At 45.8% G+C, this 25,235-nt stretch overlaps 1 protein-coding gene across 2 annotated transcripts in view; it reads right to left on the reverse strand.

Annotated features, from left to right (window-relative positions):
- HEG1 (heart development protein with EGF like domains 1) overlaps positions 1-25,235 on the reverse strand; it is a 55,700-nt gene that overhangs the window by 28,766 nt on the left and 1,699 nt on the right. For both annotated transcript variants that reach the window (XM_077767630.1, XM_077767631.1), the window contains exons 2-11: positions 24,693-24,989; positions 18,018-18,371; positions 16,751-17,098; positions 13,044-13,310; positions 11,087-12,397; positions 8,644-8,760; positions 7,897-8,016; positions 3,711-3,814; positions 536-594; positions 128-288 (exon numbers count right to left, since the gene is read on the reverse strand). In XM_077767630.1, the coding sequence (XP_077623756.1) occupies positions 128-288; positions 536-594; positions 3,711-3,814; positions 7,897-8,016; positions 8,644-8,760; positions 11,087-12,397; positions 13,044-13,310; positions 16,751-17,098; positions 18,018-18,371; positions 24,693-24,989 (3,138 nt within the window). The remainder of the gene's footprint in view (positions 1-127; positions 289-535; positions 595-3,710; positions 3,815-7,896; positions 8,017-8,643; positions 8,761-11,086; positions 12,398-13,043; positions 13,311-16,750; positions 17,099-18,017; positions 18,372-24,692; positions 24,990-25,235) is intronic.

Genomic DNA, 25,235 nt, shown 5'->3' on the forward strand with positions numbered 1-25,235 from the left:
CCCATTTCAAAGATAGACTGGCTCTGTGTTGAACTTGTTGAGCCTGAGTTCCAAGTGCCTTACACATCTCTCCTAGGTCTGTGTCTAACTGTATAGGCGGAGTTCTCCCAGAGGGCCATCCTCTTACCTCTGAAGATCCGCCTCTGAGATCCCAAGAGCTGGCAGACCTCAGCAGAGGACCTACAGGAGTTGACACATTTCTGCATCCCGTCAGCCAGGTCAAACAGCGTCACATTGGAGGCCAAGGAGAAGGTCGTTTGCAGGGACATGACCACCGCATTGGACTCCCTGTAGGCAAAATGTGTAGGGTTTTAACCATCCTAAAATGACATGTGGGCCCCAGGGCTTTTGGAAAATGAATCCACCTCCATTCTCCAGGAAGGGAATGGGAGAGCATGGAGGCCCAGTGACCTTGGCCCCAGGTCACTCTGTGACTTGGTCAAAACAGAGCCCAGTTTTGTTGCTGTCGCCTGTGTTAGAATAGCCTCCCCTTTGTGAAAATAGGTTCACCAGTGAGTGTAATTCTGTTACTTACCTAGAAGCATGAACTGTGGATCGGGTATAACCAGGAAACGTTGAAAAACACGCATTTAACTGAAAGGAAGAACAGGTTGGTCGTTAACTGAGAGACAGATCAAAGCCCTAGACCTAGAACCAATTTCCTATTTTCAGGATAAAATAGGCATTTTCCAGCCATCAAGTTATCAGCAGGCAGCTTTACAGAGGAGTGGTGTCCTTGTTTTGTTCCCGTCTTAAATGCCTCTCTGCTCTTGTCTGTTGTTCCCTGAGTACAAAGGGAAAGAGGCAGATAGTAAATCAGTGGGGAAAATCTTGGCAGGAAGTGATGTTCAGAACAGCACCCTTGGATGCAAAACATCTTCAAAGGAACAGATCTCTTCTAAGACGCAGGGTTTCAAAAAACTCAGAGGCAACTGTTTATTTGGACTTTGCAGAGTGAACGAGGTTCACTGAAAAGGTTTCAGCTACCCCCGTTCTGGCAGGCCCGACACAGACCCCTCATAATCTACAGTGAGTTGACCTAACTCAAAGATAGGTCCTCTTCAAAAGGGCTCTCCATGGGAAATTACATTACACGGGTCAAGAGCCCCTTTGTCAAGAGCAAATTAAGAGTGACTCTCCCTGTGTTTGCCTTGTGCCCTCAGAGAGAGCAGAAAATCCCTCTAGGGCATCAAGTTCCATGCCTGCTTTTCTGCTTCCCCAACAGTGGAGGCTAGAGATTCCTTCTATGCAGCGGGAGGTTGCAAAGCCTTGACCTATGCAGACACGCCTGTCTTCAAAGCCTGTGTGTCAGACACACTTTACTGTTCATAAGATGGGATCAAACATGAGATGTTATCAAACCTTTTGGCTTTGTATGACATTGTTTTATATTCCAATAGGCAATGATTCATCAGTAGCATAATTACTTAAAATTTGGCCCCAGGTAAAAACAGAAAAGGCACATTTCAGAACACAATGGTATCTTGGGAAAGGCCACCAAAGTAGCTTCTCTAGTCTAGTCTCTGGGAGTGGGGACGTCACATCACTAGGAAATTATACATTCATCCTGGGTGAAAATGAACAAGTCAGGTATGTACACTGTATACTGGGAGGGACGGCACCTCCGCATGGGGTTCCAAGCCCCTGTATTCCCTTAGAGGGCCACACTGACCTACAGCATGCCCAAGAGGCAGCTGTGGTGGTGACAGGAACACCAGGAATAGGGCTAGTAGACATAAAATCCTACTGTATAGTCAAGAATTTAATCTTGCCCAAACAGAGATCTGGCCCTTGGCTCCCAGAAGATAATCAATAAGCTTTTGGAATGTCCTTCGTCAGGGCCTGGACCACTCCAAATATCTAACAACATGATTTATGTGGGAGTTTTGGGTTATATGGTATTAGCCTAACCTCGAAAGGGGCTAGAGACTGAGGTCAGCCATGTGAGCAGTTGACTATGTCCGTATATTGGCTCTAGACACCAAGGCTCAGGTGAGCTTCATTAGTTAGCAATACTCCATGAATACTGTATACATCATTGACAAGAGGAGTTAACATGGTGCATGGAGCCATGGAGACAGGACAACTGGACACATCAAATCTGGGATCCTCCTGGACTCTGCCCTATGTGTCTCTCCCATAGCTGATTGTAACAGGGACCTTTTCACTGTAATAAACCACAACCATTAGTTTAAGAGCTTCCGCTGAGATCTGAAGTCCTTACAGCAACTATCAAGTCTGAGGGTGGTTTTGAGGATCCCCAAACTTAAACTTACAAATGGTCTCAGAAGTGAGGCTAGTCTAGCAGACTAGCCTGTGCACCTGCTCTGTGTGAATTCAGGCAATGTCGTTAACCTTCAAGGCCTCCCAATTTTCTAGCTGTAAAGGTGTTGGCAATACCTCTTATAGGAGTGAGGCACCTGACACAGTGCCTGTCACAGAGTAGATGTTCAGTAGATACAGAGACAGAATTGGAATCTAAATGTTAGGCAAATAAAATCTATAGTTCTAAAAAATCCTATAGGTTTTGGCTAATATACTCTAACCTATAAAGAATAAAGAAAACTGAAATCAGAAATCAATTAGTCTCTAAAACTTCTATTAATGGCAATTTTCAATGTTTTAAACACTAAATCTTAGACTCAGGTAGCAGTTGAGACGTAAAATTTACTATCTGAGCTGCTTTTTCTTCTTCTTCTTCTTTTTTTTTGAAAGAAAGGACAAGAGCACAAGTGGGAGAAGGGCAGAGAGAATGGAGGACAGAGGATCCGAAGCGGGCTACATGCTGACAGCAGAGAGCTTGATGTAGGGCTTGAACCCATGAACTGTGAGATCATGACCTGAACCAAAGTTGGATGCTTAACTGGCTGAGCTAGCCAGGTGCCCCTGAGCTTCATTTTCATCTTGTCTTCCTTCTTTTTACTTTTTCTTTATTTTTTTCCCCGCCTGACAAAAAGGGAAAGAAGAGGAATCAATCAAAACCCCCTAGATAATCTTAATAAAATTTTTTAAATGTTTATTTATTTTTGAGAGAGAGAAAGATAGAGTGTGAGCAGGAGAGGGGCAGAGAGAGAGGGAGACACAGAATCCAAAGCAGGCTCCAGGCTCCAAGCTGTCAGCGCAGAGCCTGACACAGGGCTCGAATACATGAACCATGAGATCATGACCTGAGCTGCAAGTCTGATGCTTAACCAGCTGAACCACTGAGGCTCCTCAAAGGCCCCTAGACAATTTCTGCAGTGAATTCTCAACCCTGGAAAATCAGGATTAACTATTATGTCTCTCCCGAGGAAAAAGAACGTCATTCTCCCCAGGTTTGGAAACAGAGGGTGAAAGTCACACAGCATGTCAACTGCAGATGGGAGAGTAGGGTTTTTAGGATCTTTCCTCTTCGCCAATGGTTCTTATTGGTGCATACCATCTAACTGTCTGTAACTATGACTCTGCACGTGAAAAAGAAGTGCCAAGCCACTGATAAAGGCTGCATGTGAGAGCACACTGAAGAAGTGCTTCTACTGGGCATCACTGGCTCTCAGCACCTCCTTTCAATTTCCAAGAGGCTTTTAATTTCACCATGAAGTTTACCTCCCAAATATAATGGAAATGAATAACAGCCCAGGAGCTATAGCTGATCCCCCACGAGGTTCCCAGTTCTGAATTTGGTGTAGCAAACAAAGGACTCAAAGAAAGATGCCTTTCGGGAAACTTACTGTTTTGGTGATCTCATTTTCAACTTCACGTAGGTCTGAATGTTTCTCCGTGGTGGTATTGAGAAACGTTTTCTTTAATTTAAACTCTGTCACGAAGGTCCTAACTGAAAATGAGAACATAACCTGTTGAGACCATGCAATGGGCCGACCAATGCACAGCCGCGTGTTTGAAAATCTCTGGCACAGCACTTTCCTCCACCTCACAGGACCACCGTGATGCCTGTCTTTCTCCTTGAGGGTGGAGAACACCTCTCCCTCTCCTAGCTCCTCCCTAGGAAGGTGGGCTAAACTGAGGAAAAGGCTCAGACTCAGTAAACCTTTGGGTCAGAAACTCCTTTTGCACATGTGTGCGGGCTGCTGGGAGGAGCACCCTGACCCCTCTCCAGGGCCCTCCTACATAATAGATGCTCAGTGAAGCTGGGACAAGGAAGAAAGGCCAGCTGGCCTAAATGACATAATCCCAGGAGGAGGGGGAGGGGACGTGGGGTCAAGCACAAAACACGCTCATCAGGCTTGAGAAAGCTTTCGATAGAGAAACACTGTTGTTCTCTAGCCTACGCTGTGAAGCCCTCAGCTACAAGGGCAGGCTTTGGTTTCCTCTTCTCATCAGTTACCCCATCAGCCGCCATCCCTCTCAGTTAGAGGAAATGCCCATTTTGTTGCTGATGAAAGAGACTTCCAGAATCAGCCGACGGATTCAGGATGACTGAGATGCTGTGGAGGAAGGTGCCAAACATCTGTAGAGTGGGAATGCCAGGCCCCATGGTCACAAGCCATGCAATGCAAACAACCCAGATTCAAGATATTGTTTGAGTTCAGACCTGAAAGACAGCAGCCCCGTTTCCAAGGCCCATTTTACTCATAAAATAAAACTGTACTCATCACTTTGTGCTGATTGGGCCTGAGGAGAATGGAACTTACAAATGGGCAGGCGACCAAAAATTAGCATAGCATGCTTTCTATCTGCCTCTTCTCTTCCTTTATATTAACTTCTTATCTTTCCCTCTGGACAGGGAGGGAAAAAAAAGACCCCAAAGCCGGGAACCCACGAAGCTGCTCTTTCACAGAAAGCTTGCCTGCTGAATTAAGAAAAAGGCCCACAAATGAGCCAGGGAACACATTTAACATCTTATACTTACTGTCTAAAGCCCTTAATCCTTATTTAACATCTTTTTGCTTGTTCTACAGTTCAGTGAAGCCAGCTGCTTAGGACTCTTTCCGAGCAGCAGGGAGCTCTTTGAAAACATTCTTGGCCAAATGAAAGCATTTCAGCATGCTCTAATTTGCATGTTCCTCTGATGTTTATGAACAATGAAGCTAAATGACTTGAAAAGGGAAAGATGATTGTTAACACAAAAGAACGGCTCTCCTCCTGGATCTGTGATGCCTGTGGGACACTCTGCACGCAGGCTTCCAGAACTTCCACCCCACGCCTTCATCTTCCTTTTTCTCATCCATCTAGGATGATGCCCAGACTCTCTAGATGGCAATACACATATTGTCAATGTTACGTACACATATCTCTTCTGAATCATGACAGTAAATGTGGCCTCTGCTTTGAGAGCAGTGTCCTGTCCTGCAGCCCCAGCACTCTGCCCAGCACCCTGACGTCTTCATGTCTGCCTTTCATCGTCCGGCTTTAAGGCAATTTGTTACTTCACATGCAACTGTTGACTTATATAGGTTATATAAATGATTTTTTAAATTATTTACTTTTTTATTTACTAAGTTTTTCATTTCCTTTTTAAAAAGAATTTTTAAATGTTTTATTTATTTCTGAGAGAGAGAGAGACAGCGTGAGCAGGGGAGGGTCAGAGAGAGAGGGAGATACAGAATCTGAAGCAGGCTCCAGGCTCTCAGCTAGCCATCAGCACAGAGCCCGATGTGGGGCTTGAACCCATGAACCATGTGATCAGGGCCTGAACCGAAGTCGGACACTTAACTGACTGAGCCACCCAGGCGACCCTGTTTTTAATTTCAATTCCAGTATAGTCACCATAGTGTTATATTCATTTCAGATGTACAGTATAGTGATTCGACACTTCCATACATCACCATGTGCTCATGACAAGTGCCTCCCTTAACCCCCATCACCTATTTTTCCCATCCTCCCACCCAGCTCCCTCTGGTAACCCTCAGTTTGTTCGCTATAGTTAAGAGTCTGCTTTTTGGTTTTCCTCACTCTTTTTGTAGAAATGATTTTTTAAAAGGTCCATAATTATGACTTTGTATTCAGAGTACTTAGTGTTTTCATTACTTTCAATTCTGGTCCAAGAGGTTGGGGGCTAATGTTAAATGATATCTCCCATCTGGAGAACTCCACCATTTTCAAAGCTTGCTCAGATACTTCATTTTGCTTGATCTTCACGATAACCTTGAGTGGGAAGCAGAGCAGGTGGTGATCAGATTTTACAGATGAGAAAATGGAGGCTCAGGGGTCATGGGCCATAGGTGGTAACTCTGCAGCTGGAAGCCAGGCAGCCGAGCTCCTGGCAAGGACATTTTCCACACTGCTTCAACACAAAATGGTTCCATCTCCTCCATTCTTAAAGCAGAGACTCCTGGCCTATTTCTTCCAAGGGGCAGCTCAATGCAATAGGTTACCCAAAAGCAAATAAACTATTAGAGTAAGAGTTGATTTTGACTGATGTCTATATGCCTAGATTTTTTTTCCTTTAAATAATGCTTCGACCTGATCCTTGTATTTTAAATAATTTCCAAAATCCTACCATTAGTTTAGTAGGGCGTCAACTGTTTGAACTAGATTTCTAGGCCCAAGATGGAGCTGCTCCTGCCCAAGGTGCCACCTGCCCAAGGTGCCAGAACTTTCAAGTTCCGCAAATGCCCCCTGTGACCAGAAACGCAGCATATGCAGTTGGCCAATTTGCCAATGCCAAGTCAACTCTGGGCTCTATACTTACTCCATCATCCTTGATCTTTCGAAATAAAGGCAGAGACACAAGCCTAGCCGATCATGCCCTGTTTCAGAAGTAATGCCGCTTCTACCACTATAAAACTCATGCTTGCCCAAAACCTCTCTGGGAGAGAGCTCCACCACCTGTGAGGCCCCCGTACTCCCCTAGTCCACAACTGTTCTCCCTCAAATAAGAGGCATCAAAATCATTACCTAACCCTTCTAGTTTTGTCATTTGACACAATCTTTTTAAAAAATCTGATGATTCCCTTCAACCTGTTAATTCATGCAAATATCACTTTTCAAAGGTCACAGATATTCATTCTCTCAAAAAAAAAATTTACTGAGCATTTTTTGTGTGTTAAGTATCACACTGGTCAATCAAAGATGAGTTGCTTTACCTACCAGTTTCCTTACCCAGAGTAGATAACTCTATGCCCTTCACTTCTAATTTCTTTGACAAGTTCCATGTTGAACTCAACACTCTAACACAAGGTTATACCCCATGTGCAAGAAAGCTTTTCTGATGAACACGTTATTATGTGATGAGAGCTGTGGGCTGGAACGTGGCCTCTCATCAAACAGGTGTAGACGCTCAGCCGCTTAGCACCTTGTCAGGACCTTAGTTTTCATTTGGGTTGTTTGCTTTGTAAGTAAGCTGGAGATTATATCTAAAAATCAACCAGCTTCAGGACTATCAAATTAGGGAATGAAATATGACAATCTGTATGGTACAATTATGGCAGCTTTGGAAAAATGTATCTGCCTATAAACAGGACCATGAAGATCATATTCAAAACTGAAAAGAATGTGTGAATGTGGTAGGACAATCAGTGTTTTATTCTCTTTTTACTCTCCCTAAAAAAATTTTCTTTACTACGTAGTTAGAATATCCTTTTGATACATATTTTTCCTAACTGTAGGGTGGAACGGTTAAGCAAATAGTGTTATGCACAAACAATGGACTATCACGTAATCATTAGGAAGTTTGTAAAATTTTTGTAATAACGCAGAAAAATATTTAAGATAGGATGTTTGTACAAATACCACATGGTTTCAATTATATAAAAAGATAATCCACAGTAAAAAGATTGCAAATAAGGTGCTCCATCTCTGGTTGAAAAACAGGCAGCATCTTTAATTCTTTCTATATTCCTTAGGTTTCCACCTTGGAAAATATCCTGATTTTGTTTAGGTAGGAAAACAATAAATGCTATTTTTAAAAATATATAGTGGTACAGAATAAATTCCAAGATAGATGAATTCTCTTACCCAAATTGCATATTCCTTTTTCCAACTGGTACCCAACTGGGCATTTGCAGGCATAGGATCCCTGAGTATTGTTGCACGTGGCCAGGGGTGGGCAGAGGTTCAAGAGGCATTCATTCACGTCTGCAGAGGAGAGAAAACAGGGCCACGCTGAACCTGCGCTGGCAGCAGAACCATTATCCCGCACAGAGGGCCCTTCCTAAGGGCCAAATGGCATGGGTGCAGCAGGGCCTCAGAGATGAGGAGGAAGCTGCCCTTGTCCTCAAGGGGCTGCCTATCTATGGTGGGTGGAGGCCGTCATGTAAATGACTAACTAGAAATACAAATCAGGATTTGAAAGTACAGAGAGAGTAGGAGATTCCGATGGAAGGGAGAATTAAGGACTATTTCAAATAATATCTCAACTGGGACCAGAAGGACTTTAAAAAGCAGATGGGGGTGGGGGTGCAGGCTGAGGCACCGGCAGCGAAGGCCAGAAGTGGGAAAGCATAGGAGTCTTTAGGGAGCTGTAGAGGGTCCAGTGCGGTGGGGGAGTAGGGAGCCCACCAAATGGAGCCAGATCATGGAGACGTGTCAGTGTTACTGTCTGATGCTACTCTGCAGACAACACCTAAGTATGCCAACTCTCAAATCAGCAGGGTTTTAATTTCAGAAAATCTTACTCTCCTACATTTGGAAGGAACACAGCATTGTTGCCTATCTCAAGGACATACTGTGGTACGGACCAGTGGAGAGCACTTTTCCTCTTACCCACACTGCAGTCATCCCCTTGCCAGGAAGGTGAGCACACGCATCGATACCCACGGCTGCTGGAGTCCACGGAGCATTTCCCATCATGAAGACAAGGGTTAGGGGCGCAGCTGTTAACTAGGAACACATGCCAGGAATAAAGCAGTTAATCACATAGGAAATATAAGAGCAGCTCTAGGTAAATATTTAGTTCTCCTGGCTAATATTTGACTTTTGCTTATTTCTGTTTACTTGCCCTGAGAGGTCGCACTACTAAAATAGAACAGGTTCCCGGGAGGTGCTGAAGAGCTGCAGAGGGACTGGATCCTGGCAGCAGTTTGTGTACGTGCACGTGCGTTAGACAATTGCGTCTCTAGATGCAAGAACTGGTTCAAATCCTAATGCTGCTTACAGGTCGCTCAGTTCAAGGCTGATGATTATATTGCCTTTGATACTCAGAAAATTCTACTTGAATCCCTGCCAATTTAAAATGCATGTTTGGGCGGGGGAGGGAGGGAGAGTTAGGGTCCTGATTAACCATCCTCCCTGCTCAATGATTCCCCCTTTCCAAATAATCTCAAAATACACCTGGGGCTCCACATACAGTGTGATCATTTGGAAAAACAATCGATGTGCACTACGTTGCCCTCTCTTTACATAATGTGCCGATGAGCCCTATCTGGTTCATCCAGGTCCTAAGGTACCCAGGCTTCTGCATCATCTTAGACTCCCGGGGCGGAGACCACAACTGTCTGTTTTGGGATCTATAACCAGCACTGCCATGCTCCAGTTATGTAATAACTGCCTCATAAATCCTTCTGACACGTGCTCAGAGAAGCCGAAACCCACAACATAACTGCATGATTTCCAAGCAGAAAAGTCACTGGAAGAAAAAAAAAAGAAGGTAGGAGTCAAGAGTCATCATGCCAAAAAAATAACCCTGAAAACAAGGGAGTTGAAACCTAAAGACGGTGTTCCTATTTTGCAAGGCTACTTTCAATATACCTAAAACCACCCACAGAGGCACAGGGCCTGCATAACCAGACACCGTACCGTGGATGCTGTCATAAAATAAAATATATTAGCAGCCAGTAATGATGCCACTTATTCTCACCTACAGTTACCATTGTAATGACTATAATTGGCTTTAAGGGAGATTTGTGAATTATGTTCCATCTGGTATTGGAATAGATTTGGCTGGAAACGAAGCCCTGTGAATCCTGAAGCAGGGCTCCCAACTTCCCTGGAGAAGGATCCACCTTTCATTTCCTGAAGGTGTTCAAATTGCTGGCACAAAGGAGACACTGAAACGCCTGCCATGGGAGGCTGGCGGCAGGGGTGGTCATGGCCCTCCAACCCCCAGGCTGACCGTGGTTGACTGGCTGGAACTCGGACACTAACTGAGCTCCCTGCTCTAGTTACTACAAAGGGCTTTTCTTTTTTCCTCCTTCCTTCTGACATCAGGCTCCAGGGGCACCTGGGTGGCTCAGTTGGTTAAGTGTCCAACTTCAGCTCAGGTCATGATTTCACGCTTTGCGAGTTGGAGCCCCACATCGGGTTCTGTGCTGACAGCTCAGAGCCTGGAGGCAACTTCAGATTCTGTGTCTCCCTCTCTCTCTCTGCCCCTCCCCCGCTTGTGCTCTGTCTCTCTCTCAAAGATAAATAAAGATTTAAAAAATTAATTTAAAAAACGAAAATAAAAAAAGACGTCAGGCTCCATATAAGCCCTTCGAAGTTTTCTTTTCCTGGGTTTGGACAAGCCAAATGTACAAATTTGAACATGACATCAAAAGATACACTGTTCTAATTCCTTCAGCCTTTCCTTGAACTATGGAATCATGTGAATGGTTTTATTTCCCTCATACCAGCCACTTCAACACGAATATAACGATAACCTTCAGAGCAATGTAAAGGAGCTCAGGTCTCCCTGTCACTATAGGAAACGGTTAGTTCATCATCCCTTTATCCTCATTTGTCAACTAGCAACACATTCTTGGGAAGACCAAGGAGCCCCGGCCTCCCTTGAATCAAGAGAAGCCTTCCCGGTGACTGAGAGGCTGGCTGACTGAGAGGCTCAGGGCTCTGACCGGGGAACAGGGCCTACTCACTCCCTGTCTCAGAAAGGCCACCTAAAGCTCCTCAATGGCAATTTTTCCACCGTCCAATGCCACATCACTGCCTCGCTCTGGCCTCGGAAGACTTAAAGGCAGGCTTGAAAGGCTCTTGCACTTTTGGGAATTTATAAGCCACCATGGCGCTATCTACTGACAGCACACACAGCCAGTGGCATCCTCACCTCTTTCTTTAGGGAGAGCTAGGTAACTCAGAGGTAGCAAATTAAGTCATGTGTGACTTTACGATACAAGAGGACAACACAGACACTGAACTATTGCAAATCTGCCACACAATCACAGGAACCCCGAGCCTGTGCAGCTCGCAGTGTCCTTGTGTGACTGCCTTCTACCTGGAGCTGCCGATGACGGTGCTGTCGGTGGTCGCGTGCTGCCCTGAGCAGCAAAGGTCATAGGTGTAGGAGTCAACACTTCGGCCGTGGAAACGCCTGTGGTCTGGGGAGAAGGAGATGTTCTGAGGAAGTGTGAAGCCGGGCTGTACTCTTCAGTTACACTGAGCCCCGTGGTCAGTCCTTTTGCTGATGTGGGTACGCTGGTCAGGGGCACCAACCAGGTGGTAGCATCTACACGGGCTTGGCTACTTTCTGTGGTGACAGCACTTTCTGTTGAAATTTGCGGTGCTGGAATTTCAGGGCTGGTTGGCAAGAGCTGTTTTCCAGCAGTAGTATGGGCTGTTGTGGGGTCGGCCATCAGGGCTGCTGTGGTTGACGCAGGGCTGGGGGGATGAGAGGTCTCAGGAATGGTGGTTGTGAAACCTGGAGATGTTCGGGTTATGCCGGTGCTCGTGGGTGGAAGGGTGTGCTGGGTGGAGGACTCTGTTAAGGCCGAGGGCACAGGGATCCCTGACGTAGACCTCACTGTTCCAGCTCCGGTGGCCTCTGCAGGCAGGGACTCCAGGCTCAGCGACTTTGACTCTGTAATAACTTCCTCATGGTATGGGTTACTCTGGTTCTTGGGATCTGCTGTTTGACTACCGGGGAGCACTGCCACAGACAATGCCACTGTCGCCGTCTGAACTGGAGTCACAGGCAGGACCCAGGTAGAAGGTGAAGGTGGTGGGGCTGTTTGGGAGGTGGACGGTGAGGCAGGGGTAGACGCTGTCAGGGACGCTGGTGAGGAAGACACAGGTGTGGGCGCATGGGGAGTGGATGGCACCAGAAGAGTAGAGGCTCCGGTTGATGGTAAGATTGAAGAGAAGGACTGGTGGGACTGGGAGACTGAGGGCAGGGGCAAAGGGGGCCCCGGAGAAGAAGAAGAAGAATTGCCAATCGATCTAGCATCAGTGTCCAGAAGAACCGTGTTTGGCACGTTAACGGTGGGTGTGTAGGATGGAAGGTTGGCTGTGCTCAGAGACAGAGACTCAGTGGAAGGCTGGCCATACCCCCCCTCGTAGGATGACACATTGCTTCTTTCAGTCTGAACCTGAGAAGAGGAAGAATAGTCTGCATGTGAAGAGTTTGAGATCTTAGCAGAAGAGGTGGAACTCTCCCTTATGTCCGGGGATGAACTGTTGTCTACAATGGACAGCAATGCCCGTTCTCCTTTGGTGAAAGTAGAGGAGACATAGGTATGGTCTGTGTAGTCGCTGGAAACCTTCTGTTCAAAGTCCGTGCCACGCACTTGATCGTAGCTAATTCCAGTGACTGCAAATGGAAAAACCAAAGTTAGGCCAACTAAACAAACAAGAAATCTCCCAAACACAAACTAAACACTTTCTTTGGAGAGGTGGTTTTCGATGGCGAGTGCCCTGAGTGAGCAGTGTGGGAAGGCAGGAACGGGCAGGGTCTGTGCGGAGTATATTTACTCTCCTGGGAGGAGTGCGGGTGGTGGCACTGGAAATGGTAATAAAAGAGAAGTGGCCAGGGGCTGAAGAATAGGGAATAAATAGGTCCAAATTCCTTCCACATGCCTTTTCTGATAAAAGCAAATTGGTATCTGAAAAGCTCTTAAGACCCCAGCAGAACAATTGTTATGTCTAGATGGAAAAAGGAAAACCCTCCCAATTTTCCATTCTGTGTAATGATAATGAGATATTTCTTTCCCAGGAGACTGGCCTTGGCCACAACTGGCTGGTCTCCTTTATTCCAAGTATCCTGGCGGACAACACTGTAAATGCCTTAGGCAAGTGTGTATGGGGCTAGGTGGGGGGAAGTGAGAGAACCTAGAAAGTTCTCTTCAGACAGAGCTTGTAAGGTACTTTCCGGGTTGACAGCAAACGCAATCCTTCTAGGACTGGGAGTACACTGACAGGTGAGCTGAAGAAATGCTGGAAGAGATCCCGCTCCTCACCTCCCAGGGCTGGTGAGGCAGCCAGGGAACCTGAGACCAGGTGGGTGTCACCAGTCACGGTCACGTTCCCCTGCTGGGTGGCACTCTCGGTTTCTCCGGCTACCACAGAATGCCCCACTTCTGCAGAAGTTGTGCTTGCGTTGGTGAGAGACCGCAGCGTGCGCTCTGCGGTCCCGGGGAAAGTAGCTGCAGTGTGCGGGTGGGGGGCCTCGGAAGTCCCCTCCTCCGAGACAGAACTGCCTCCAGGCTCAGGACCATCTTCGGTGGCTACAAGGAGATGGAGAGGGGATGGCCGTCAGTATAGGCGTGGAGCAGCACTGTCAGAAGCCTCGGTAGTGAGCCTCTCTTCCTGCACCAAATTAGCCGAAGTGCTTTCCTGTGCTTTCCCTGGTCTTTATGTGAAGCTCACACGTGGGAACCCAAGATGTGTCATTCCTTGCTAACACGGATCATGACCACCACCTCAGGAGGCACTGCCGATCAGCATATCTGCTCAGGTGACCTGGATTTATGGGAAGGTTTACCACTTCAGCAAACAGGATCAATACTGTATTTCTGCTCTGTGATACATAACAAACAGTTTATCTCAGGGAAGTCAGTGGTGGTGGCAGGGGAGGTGAATACTCGGCAAAAGACTAACAACCCCGTTGGGGTTTTAGATTTTCTGACAAGGCCCAGGAGGGAGACCCCCATGACCCCAAAGGCTTTTACCTCCTGGTAGGACAGTGATAACTGAACTGACGTGGGGTTTGCCATTCTTTCAGAGTTTTGGTTTTTCCCCTTAATGCCTGGTGGTTGGAGGCTAAAAGTGGGCTTATTTTCTGTTTTGTGTTATTTTTGTTTTTTTTTAAATGAATTTATTTATTTTCTCAGTGAGGATGGAATGGGGACAGATGATACATGAAAACATATCCTTTTCCTCCTTTCTTGGGTGTATGTTTTATGCCCTAAGCTCAAACAATCTTAAATGTGGGGCTCAAAGTCACAACTCTGAGATCAAGAGACGCACATTCCTCTGACTGTGCCAGTCAGGTGCCCTCAGCTAGCTCTTGATGGACACACCCCAATGGAAAAGAGAGGTAAGGCTGCATGTTAGTTAAGTTCACTTCATGATAGGTTTGCATTAACTGGCAGACGGGAATGTGCGGGGACAGGGATGCACAGTGAGCTACAGCAGCACTGAGGCAGCCAGGAGGCAGGGAGAAATGTGACTTGACCAGGCTGAAGGGCTTAAGAGACCCACGGACAGTTCACCAGGAGAGGCTTGAGGGCCGCGTGTATCTGAGCAAAGTTCCCTGGACAGAGGGGACAAGGCCTGGGATGGGAGGATTATAAGACTCTTAAATGGAATTTAGGTGAACCACCCCATCAGGCTTCCAGGGTTAAGGAAGTAGGGAGTCATCACCTGAAATGGAGGAGCTGCATCTAAACTCAGGCAAAGGAACAGACCAAGAACACTGAGGGGCTGGATGGCAGAATCAGTCCACTCTGAGTGATTCACAGCAAATGAGATAAGGCACTTGGTTAACCAACAGCGAGCTGGTTTCAGGAGGGAGGTTGTTCCTTTTGGGGCTCTTTATAACTGGACCCTAAGACCTGCTCACACTGAATCACAGTTTCCACACAAGCCAAGTGGGCACGCACTACAGAGCGAAGGGTCCTAGTACTGAAGAGAGGCGGGTGGGGAAGGCTATGGCACCTGAGCTCCTGGTCTGAGGAGAAGGAAATGCTGAGCCCCACATTGTGAGGGTGGAAATTGACTCCTTTTGTTTAGGAGACAGATAATGCGTTTTCCATGCACACACGAAAGAGCATAAATAAATACATATGGTATTCTTTCATGATAAGCATCTGCTCTTCTGCATCACCTCAGTAGTAATAAATGAGAGTTTCCTCATCAATTAGGATGTTCATATGGGGAAAGGGAGCTGCTATTATTACTAGTGGTGGAGAGGTAAGAATTTAAACCTGTTATAAGCTTAAATGATCAATTAGTGGATTTTCGCTTTAGTCAGCACATGCTTTACATTGACAAGGTTGCTGAGAATGGTTTATGAAATTACCCAAAAGTGTTATTAAAAAGGACCATCTAAAAACAAGTTTTCTCAAATTGATAAACTGCACTTCATCAAAACTAAAAACCCCTGTGGAGCAAATGATACTGTCAAGAAAGTGAAAAGAAAACGCACAGAATGGGGGGAAATGTCTGCAAATGGTATATCTGGTATATCTGGTATACTGTCCAAGTCTGGAATTCCTAGCTACTTTTAAAATGGTAAAAAAAAGACCAGAACAGACTTTTTCAAAAGTGAAAAGATACACAACATCATTAGTCAGCCAGAAAACGCAAATCAGAACCCCTTGTGATACCGCTTCACACCCCCCAGGATGACTAGAATCAAATAAGATGAACAACAGGAAGTGAAGAAGCAGAGAAACCGGAATCCCCGTCCACTCCTGGTGGCGATATAAAGTGGTGCAGCCGCTTTGGAAAACAGTTTGACGATTCCTCAGAAAACAGGGCTGCCATATGACCCAGCCATTCCAAGAGAATTTAAAACACATGTCCAAAAAATAAAAAATTTAAAAATAACACAATAAAACACACATCCACACAAAAACTTGTACCGGAATGTTCACCACCCTACTACTCACAACAGGCGAAAGGTGGGAAAACCCAACACGTGCAATGGTTGACAGAAGGCTAAACGAATGTGGCACATGCATGCAATGGAACAGTACTCAGCCACACAAAGGAACGAGGTACTGTCACCTGCTACAACACGAACAAACCTCCAATACACTATGCTACGTGAAAACCACAAAAGGCCACCTATTGTATGATTTCCTCTATAAACTGTCTAGAATAGGGAAATCCACAGAGACAGAAAGTAAGTGGTTGTCAGAGGCTGGGAGGAGGAGAGAATAGGGAGTGGCTGCTGAGGAGCACCGGGTTTCCTTCTGGGGTGGTGAAAGTGCTCTGGAATTAGTAGTGGTGGCTGCACAACTTTGTAAATATACTAAAAAACACTGAATTGTATACTTCAAATGGGCAAATTGCATAGAATGGGAATTATATCTCCATAAAAGCTGTTTGGACAAGGGGGAGAGTTGCTCTTGACGAATGCCCGGGTTTGGGGTGAACAACTACCCACGAGAAGGTGATATTTTCCCCTCCCAGAAGCTGTGTGATTGAGGCAGGAATGGGGGTGTGGGGCGGGCTCCGGGGCCAGGAAGGATGTGGCCAGAGAAGTCCCCGAGTGGTGTGTGAGAGGGGCGGGTGGCAACAGCAGCTCCTGGGAGATGTACCAGAAAAGAATTGGGAATATACAGCTAGAGGAATGGCCTGGGGATGGTGACAGCAGAGGGGCCTCTGGAGCAGTTCCATTAACACACAGCCTTATGGTACCACAGAAGAGCACACACCTCAGGGTGCCTGCGTGGCTCAGTTGGTTAAGTGCCTGACTTTGGCTCAGGTCATGATCTCACAGTTCGTGAGTTCGATCCCCATGTCAGGTTCTGTGCTGACAGCTCAGAGCCTGGAGCCTTCTTCCAATTCTGTGTCTTGCTCTCTCTCTACCCCTCCCTACTCATGCTCTGTCTCTCTGACTCTCAAAACTGAATAAACATTAAAAAGAAAAGAAGAGCACGCGCCTCGTAAGCCCTCTGCCCCCAGAGCCGTGCAGTTCTACAAAGTGGAAACTCACTTGAGCGTTCATCACGTGGTGCTGAGAAATCCAGACTTTCTGAGGAGGATGAGGACAAAGACTCGGTGGCTGGCTCAGAGTAGCTCCTATCACCCAGGGTTGTGTCACTTCCTCTAGACTGGGATGCAGAGGCTGAGAACTGGGTCAACACTGAGGCATTCACAACTTCAGGATAGGAAGTGGAGCTTCCTGTCACATCTGTGACTGTCCTGCTGTTGGTCAAGAACCAGCGTGCTGTGCTGTCTCCACTTCTGCCCGACGGGACCAACTTAGACACGGTCTCAGTCTGAGACATGGGGCTTCCATTCTGTGTGTCCAAGCTGCTCGCAAGCTGGTCTCCTCCCAAGGCTGTAAGGTGTCAAGGAAACAAATGCCATGACATGGGTGTGAAAGAGATTTCCCAACAACTGAGACGTGAGTCTTCTCTAGGGAAAGATTCCCTTTGCAAGGATCCTGTATGGTATTTATTTTCTGTGTAACCTGATGTGCATTTTCATATTCTAAGTAATTATTTTAAAACTCTTTGGTGTCAGTAAGATAGCAATACTAAAAATAAGCATTGTGTGAAGAAGGGAGCCTTTAAAGAGCAGGTGCAAAGTAGCAGAGTAACTCATAGGTTGGGTGTTTTACTCTCTTCCCCAAAAGTGGTCAAGGGAAGGAGTACGTTATGTCCAACAAACATGATGTACCTACCTACAGTGCTTAGTCACATGCATCTTTCTAAAACAATCTGTTATTAATAAAGATTATTCTAATTTTCAAGTATAGCAAACCAAAAATCAACTAGAGGGCATATACTGAAGCCATGAACGTGGAGGAATATATTTATGCCTGCACATTTTATTTGGAAGAAAGATCTGTATATAAAACAGCTCCAACGAAGCTGGAAGAGCAGGCCGGACCTCACTTTGAAGACAATCCTACAGGGCAATAACATGCGGTCGACAGTGACCACTCTGAGGCCGGGCTCCCAGCTCTGCCATAAGTGAGCTACATGACTGTGCCCTCATTTCTTAAATCCTCGGGGCCTGAGTTTCCTCATCTATAAAAGAGCAGGAGGAATGATGCCTGTCTGACGAGCTTCACAATGTTCTCGTATGGATGCAAGTCAAAATATGATAATGTGGTATACCAGATAAAGGAGACAGTGTTAGCTAAGAATACAGCTTTTTTTTTTTTTTGAGATTTCAAATGGTCTTCGATCTTTTAAGATAATCCCATAGTTTGTAAATGTCCGTGATAGATCAAATAAAAATTAAATACTTACTTGGGGAGTCATTTTGCCAGAATCCCACTGAGACCCCAGAAGATGTGAGGACAAATCCATCTTCTGTGGACGGCTCAATGAATTCCCCATCCCCTGCATTCCTGATTACTCCACTGTTTCTTCTCAACTCTGCCTCAAAGGGTGAAGAACGGGCTGATACTGAAGTCGTGGCAATTTCTGAGTCCTCGGGGGAATGCTCCGTCTCATTCAGAGGTGGCGGACTGCCGGTTAAAGACTGAAGCATCCTTGGGACACCACTGGGGAGCATGGTGGTAACATGCACACCCTCTGTCCCATTCACCAAAGCCCTTCGGAGCGTAGTGGAGTTGTTAAGCATCTCCGTGCTTCCAGAAGCTAAAACAGAAGGAAATACACTTTAAGACTACTCTTAAAGAGTTGGGGGTGCCTGAGTGGCTCAGTTGGTTAAGCCTCCGACTTAGGTTCAGGTCATGATCTTGTGGTCCGTGAATTTCAGCCCTGTGTCAGGCTCTGTGCTGACAGCTCAGAGCTTGGAGCCTGCTTCATATTCTGTGCCTCCCTCTCTCTCTGTCCCTCCCCTGCTCATGCTCTCTCTCTCTCAAAAGTAAATGAACATTAAAAAAAAAAAACTTAATAAAAAGACTACTCAAGGGGCACCTGGGTGGCTCAGTCAGTTGGGCATCCAACTTCAGCTCACGTCACGATTTCACAGTTCACGAGTTAGAGCCCCACATCGGGCTCTGTGCTGACAGCTCAGAGCCTGGAGCCTGCTTTAGATTCTGTGTCTCCCTCTGTCCCTCTGCCCCTCCTCTACTCACACTAGGTCTCCATCTCTCTCTCAAAAAAAAAAGAATAAACATTAAAAAAACTTTTTAAAAGACTACTCAAGAGTTTAAGAAAATCAGGGATGTACTAGATACAAATAATGTTTATTACATTTTGTTGGATAAATCTAGATAATGTGGACTTAATGTAGACAAACACATTTGACACTCTCTCTTCACAGGCTCTGATTCTCACAGCGCTAAAGGAAGAAGCAGTGAGGTCCTTCAAGCACAATGAAAAGCTTCGACTCTGGCTGAAAGGAAAATGGGAGAAAGCCTTTAGACGTTCTTGGCCTTGGCTTTTACAGAGGAAGGTAAAAACTTCTATTCTTGAATTCCACCTTACAGATCATGCAGGGACAGGCCATTGTGATAAGGTACAGGTTTTTGTTTTATTTTAGCAATGTAACCCTTTTGTTCAAATGCTATAAAACACATACGTAAAAATGAATAAAAGTAAGGCAGTTCAAGGAGCCCAGCCCCCAGGTCACCACTGAGGATGCCAGGGCTCTGCAGACCACAGAGGGAATAACATTAGTCTCGAGCAATAATTCCTGGCCTTGTCACCATTAAGGGCTCTTCATTATTTCCCACCTCATGGCCACCTTCACCCTTATGTTTTGAAAGACCATTAACTGTACTGCATTTAAGAAATAACAGAGCTTCTAATCAGCAGGAGATACTCAATGTTACCCCACTGATTTGATTTAATTCCATCCAAAAGCAAATAGGCTCTGTTATTGTAGTTAGCCTCATTAGGCTTTGGACATGAACTCTCAAGCTTCCGTACTACCCCAGTGGACCCCTAGTAAGTCACGGACTCCAGGCTGGGAACTGGTTTTCTGATGAAAAGGATGGCAGGATGGCAGACACTGGATTAATTTGCCAAGAACCTCAAAAATGGAATGAGAGGCCATTTTGGTCAAAATGCACAGTCTGTTCCACAGGAGTACAGGTGGCTTGCTCACGTCTCCCTTCCACAAAGAACTTTCCAAAGGACACCCTGAGAACCGGCCTCCGGAAGGGCACATTGACGTCCTCATTCCAAACAGGAATATTCTGCAGGAAAGCTTGGTGAGTGGGAAGAAACATGGCGGGCAAGATCCAAAGGGGAGAAAAAACATTTTTCTTTTCAAGCCAAAAATAATAAAAAGTACTCTATATCTAATGAAAGGTTTCATGCTGTTATCTGTGACCCAGAAAGGGCAGAATTAAGATTTCATTATAAATGGTCACTTGAAGACCAGTCCTATGTGCACTTGTGACCAAAGCACAGATAAATATTGATATAATTAGAGAGAGAGAGCACATAGGAAACAAAAGCTCCTCTTACTCTTGTACAAACCATGGGACCTGTGCTATACCTGGAACACAACAGCCAGCTCCAGCCACTGGGCTGCGATGAAAGCAAAATGAAGATGTAAGCAAGCCACACAAATAGACTGGACCCCAAAGTGGAGTCCCAGCCACCTTGAACCCCCCCTTACTGAAAAACAAAAACAACCAAATAAAAACACATTAGTATAAAAAAAGGAACCCATCATATAGACGTGCCCCAAATCCTCACTAACTGCTTAGCCTCTCAGGCCTAAGTCATTAGAACCATCATCTACATCCTCCTCGGTTGCTGGGTGCTCTTTCAAATCACTTTTATCCCCAGTCAACAGCACTACTTCATTGATTCACTGCACAGAGGCGGTTGTATTGGACTCAGCCTCCACACCTGTATAGCAAATCAATGGCCACAGAAACACAATTACAGAAGTCACAAATGCTGAAAGCCACAGAAGGAAAATGGCTGTGTTCACTCTGACTGAGAGCCTGCAGAATGCTGCTTCACCATCTCACCGGCATTATTCCAAGCTGCCACTTACTCACCAAGCACTATGTGCCGTATTTGATATACACTTTTATACGTTGTGCTAAGTACTTGATTACATAACCTCACTTAATCCTCACGATAAAGCTATGAAGCAGTGTGAATGCTCCTATGCCTGTGGTGCCTCTTTGTAAAAGGGGAAAAAATTAAAAGCACCTCTATAACCACCACTTATTTATACTCTTCGATGAGCACCTGCTGAACACATCTAGGGGGAAATCTGCCATATTTCCAATCAACAGGCCAGCAATATTGGTTATTTAATAACTGCCCTTCCTTGCTCATTTCTACCCTTGAGGCACTCATTCAAAAATGGGAAGACCATCCAGTTGGGAGCAGAAACAAGCCAAGTTCCCTAATCTTTATAACGGGGTGGAAAGAATGCACACTCATCTGGTAGAAGTATATACATCCCTCTCCAACCACAACAGAAAATGCTGGAACCTCAGGCATGCAGCGAGTGCTCAACCTTGGCTTGACTGCTGTCCAGAACCTGCCAAAAATCGGCTGAAACAGCTGATCGCTGAGAAAGATACACTAAGTCTATAATCCTCTGTGTTATTTATGCTCTCTTCCTTTACAAAGTGAAATCACCACAAGGTAATTTACCTGGACCACATTAGCGCAGCTACCCACAGAAGTACTTTCATGAGTTGCGATCCATTATTACGCCCTCAGCTCCTACTGAGAATCTATATAAAATATCACCTTTTAAAGAACATTAGCACAATTTCCTCCAAACAGCAACTGATGGCATTCTTCTATCACGATTCTCAACATTCCTTATATAAATAGTCCTCTTAGAATTCACTGCCCCCAAAACACTTGTGCTCGTGGATGAAACTGTATGCTTACTTTATCTGACAATGATCACATGCCCCACCCGGTTTCCCTTTGTGCCCTGGTTTCCAGGAAGCTCAGTACTAAATTTAGTGCTCAACTATAGCCATTTTCACACAATTCAATATACACAGATCTCTTTCTGCCTTTATAAGAGAACTTTTTCCCCTGTGAGCTGCTTTACTTATTTCCCCCCAATGATCAAATGGTACATGGTCATTATAGAAATATGGAAAGTACAGAAAGATGTAAAGCAGCAAGAAAAATCATTTCAAATGATTTCTGATCTCTTTTTAAAAATGTGAGTTAGCTGTCTGGGTCTATCCCTGCTTTACTGCATACATCCCTGGCATACAATTTATTTTCGGAGGCAAGGAACTCCTGGCTAAGTCGGGCCCCAGACGAGGTGGTGCTACGTGCACGTTTCTCTGTGGCAGAGTGAGGAAAGAAAGGAGGCACAGAACACAAAGGCTGGGTTTGTTTGGAATAACAGATGCTGGAGCTAGAAAGGATCTTTGGGATCATGTGGTCGAATCCCTTCATGTTTTTAATAGGGAGCCCCACCTCCCCGGGCCAGGCTCCGGTGGCTGCGCTAATGCTCACCTCCAGAGGAGCACGGCTCATCTGACCAGCCTAAGTGCCAGGACATCCACTGGGTCACAGTTACTGGTAGATGGAGCAGCCAAGTGTCATAGGCACACACCCCTGCCTCACTCTCTCTTAACTTCCCTTCTACAGGGTGCCAGCTGGGCCTGCTCCTGGCCTGCCTCTGGCAAGTCTGACCGGCTTCCTCAGTGCTCCTGCACATGTGCCTAGGGTGCCTCGATCCTGTGGTTAGGTAGGGAGAGTAAAGTCTCAGAATTTAGATCTAAGGGAATGGGGGGGGGCGGGGGAGGAGGTATACCAGAACGCTGGTTAGCAGGTTAGCATCAAGTAGCCCAGATTTCAAAGTAAAAGCAGAACTTGCTTCAGGTCTCTGTGCATGTCCTCCTCAGAATCCCCACAGGGAGGAGAGGAGACTGGCAGACCAGATCTAGATGGTCCTGGGTGCCTGGCTAGTCTCTCATTTAACACCACGTAGGCCCTAGTGTCTAGTATCCAAGAGGGAGGTGGGCCTCTTCCCAGCACAGAACACCCAGTTCAGTAAAAAGGAAGAGGGATTCTCAGGAAAGACTCAAGGAGAGGAAAGATCTGGTGTAACTCTTCAACGATTAGAAGTAAAACGTTCTTTTTTTTTTTTTTTTAAAGATTTTATTTTTAGGTAATCTGTATGCCCAACATGTGGCTCAAATTTACAATGCTGAGATCAAGAGTCACATGCTCTGCTGACTGAGCCAGCCAGGCGCCCCTAAAAGTATAAGGTTCGAAAAGGATGGATGCTTGGGGTGCCTGGGTGGCTCAGTTGGTTAAGCGTATGACTTTGGCTCTGGTCATGATCACACGGTTTGTGGGTTCGAGCCCTGCATCGGGTTCTGTGGGGACAGCTCAGAGCCACGAGCCTGTTTCAGATTCTGTGTCTCTGTTTCTCTCTGCCCCTCCCCCACTCGTGCTCTGTCTCTGTCTCAAAAATAAATAAACCAAAAAAAATTTTTTTAAAGGATGGATGCTCAAGGAATTTGAAGGCCAACTATTTTTTAATGTTGAAAAATCCAGGTGACTACAGGGTCAAGTCTAAAATTAGAAATGGGCTGATTTTCAAATAAACCACAATAGTGGGTTGAATTTAAATTATAAATATTAAATGAGCTTGACCAGAATCAAAGTGTAGCTTCCTAGAAAATGCTTCCTTTCCACCATTTAGTAAAGTTGGTTGTAAATCACTGAACCACAGACCTTTACAGCTGGAAAGGCTTGTAGCTTTTATCCAATCTGACCAGTGTTTTAATAATAATCTTAAAAGGAATGTCCTAAACATACAAACCATAAATTATATACATACCTAGTTAGCAGACTGTATACAAAGTATATAGAGGAGGAATTGGCTGCTTTAAATAGGCATTACAGAGAGGACCTCGAGGTTCCGTTTTTGCCCTGGTGACATAAACCCAAACCCCTAGTATTGAAAGCACCTCTAAAACACCTCTGACCTACAATTATTTTGAAATGGCAACTTTGGAAGCAACCTAACCTCTATTTCCAAGAATATTTCCAGCCCTCTCTGCCCTGTTTCCTAAGACATGCACAGAGTCTGAATAAAGCCTCAGAGAAGAGAAAAGGCGGGCAGAGTTTCTAGCATTCTCTTTGGCCCGTGGCAGGATGAGCCCTGTGATATGCGGGTGCATGCCAATCGCCATCACTTACCAACTGTACCTTGTCCTGGGATGGCAGGGAACCTAAGAGAAGTAACAGACACAGCCTGTGTCCTCAAGAGGATTGCACACTAGGTACCAGATAGGTCTTGGAGAACCTAGCGTGACAAGGTGGATGGCATGAGGGAGCAGAGGTTTGGAGAGAGTTCCATGAAGACATGGAACTGCCTGAGCGGGGCCCTATGATGACGAGGAGGTGAAAAGGCAGAGAGGCGTGTCCTCCATCGCTATCGCCGCAGCTTTGCAAACATCTGCACTGTCTGGGTTTGGTTTTATGAGGCCTAGCAAGATGTCTCTCTGTGTTATCTTTGCCATTGCAATACACAATGTGGCCATAACAAAGAAACACAAATCTAACTCCTAATCAAATGACTCCGTGCTCACCATCTCACTCACCCGAGAGCGTGGCCTCTGGTGCAAGGATACACACCAACAACACTTAGTCTCTGCTGGATGTGTACGTGCCTGTATGCGAGGGGAGAGGGGACAAGCAGGGGTTGGGGGACACAAAGGCCCAGAGCAGCCACCTGACCAACTCCTATTTTCTGTGCTGAGAGCTCAGAGCCTGGAGCCTGCTTTGGATTCTGTGTCGCCCCCTCTCTCTGCCCCTTCCTCGTTCTCTCTCTCTCTCTCAAAAATGAATAAACATTAAAAAAAATTTAAAGACAAACTTCAGTAGGAAGGTAAATTGTGGAGATGGGACTATCCCTCCAAATATTTTACATTTTTCATTAATGTCTTCTCCCGTAGCCCCTGTGACAGGTATGTTACTAGCAAGCTGTATGCATCTACTACTTCTATTTTGGAGGATTTCAGCATGTGAGACTGGGCTAGGAGCACTCACATCTGGGGTGGTCTGAGGGAGGGGAGTGAGCTGGTGTCCTGGAGAAATGTGTCCAGGAGAGCACTGGTCCTGAGGAATTTCTCTTCCTGGAGACTGTGGTCTCCTCTTCCATCTCCAAAGCAGGAAGAGGGGATTGGCCAAAACCCCAAGTGGCAGTCGCTTGGGCGTGCGTGGTCACTTCTTCTGGGAGCCCCTTTCCTCTTGCCAGGATCCCTCGGGATGTTCCGCTCTCAGCGTGCGAAGGGGCAGTTCTGCCTTCTGACCCCGAACTGGATGGTGAGTGAAGAGTTCCCAACGCTGAAAGTAGACGGCAACAATTAAAATTCCACCAGCAGGCTTCCAAATGTCTGAATAATGTTTGAGTGGGCTCATCTCTGACCTCTATGAGAAGAAATTAGGAGCAATTATTCATTCTATGAAAAATTAACTCCTGAATGAGAGACCACGAACCAAGACAAAGACTGTTTTCAGATCTCACAAACAAAGGCTGCATTTTGTGGGGAGGTTATTACAAAAGAGGCACAATGAAGCTAAGTATCAGAC

Source organism: Crocuta crocuta, unplaced genomic scaffold (assembly GCF_008692635.1).
Source record: "Crocuta crocuta isolate KB4526 unplaced genomic scaffold, BGI_CrCroc_1.0 scaffold45, whole genome shotgun sequence".
Classification (NCBI taxonomy): Eukaryota; Metazoa; Chordata; class Mammalia; order Carnivora; family Hyaenidae; genus Crocuta; species Crocuta crocuta.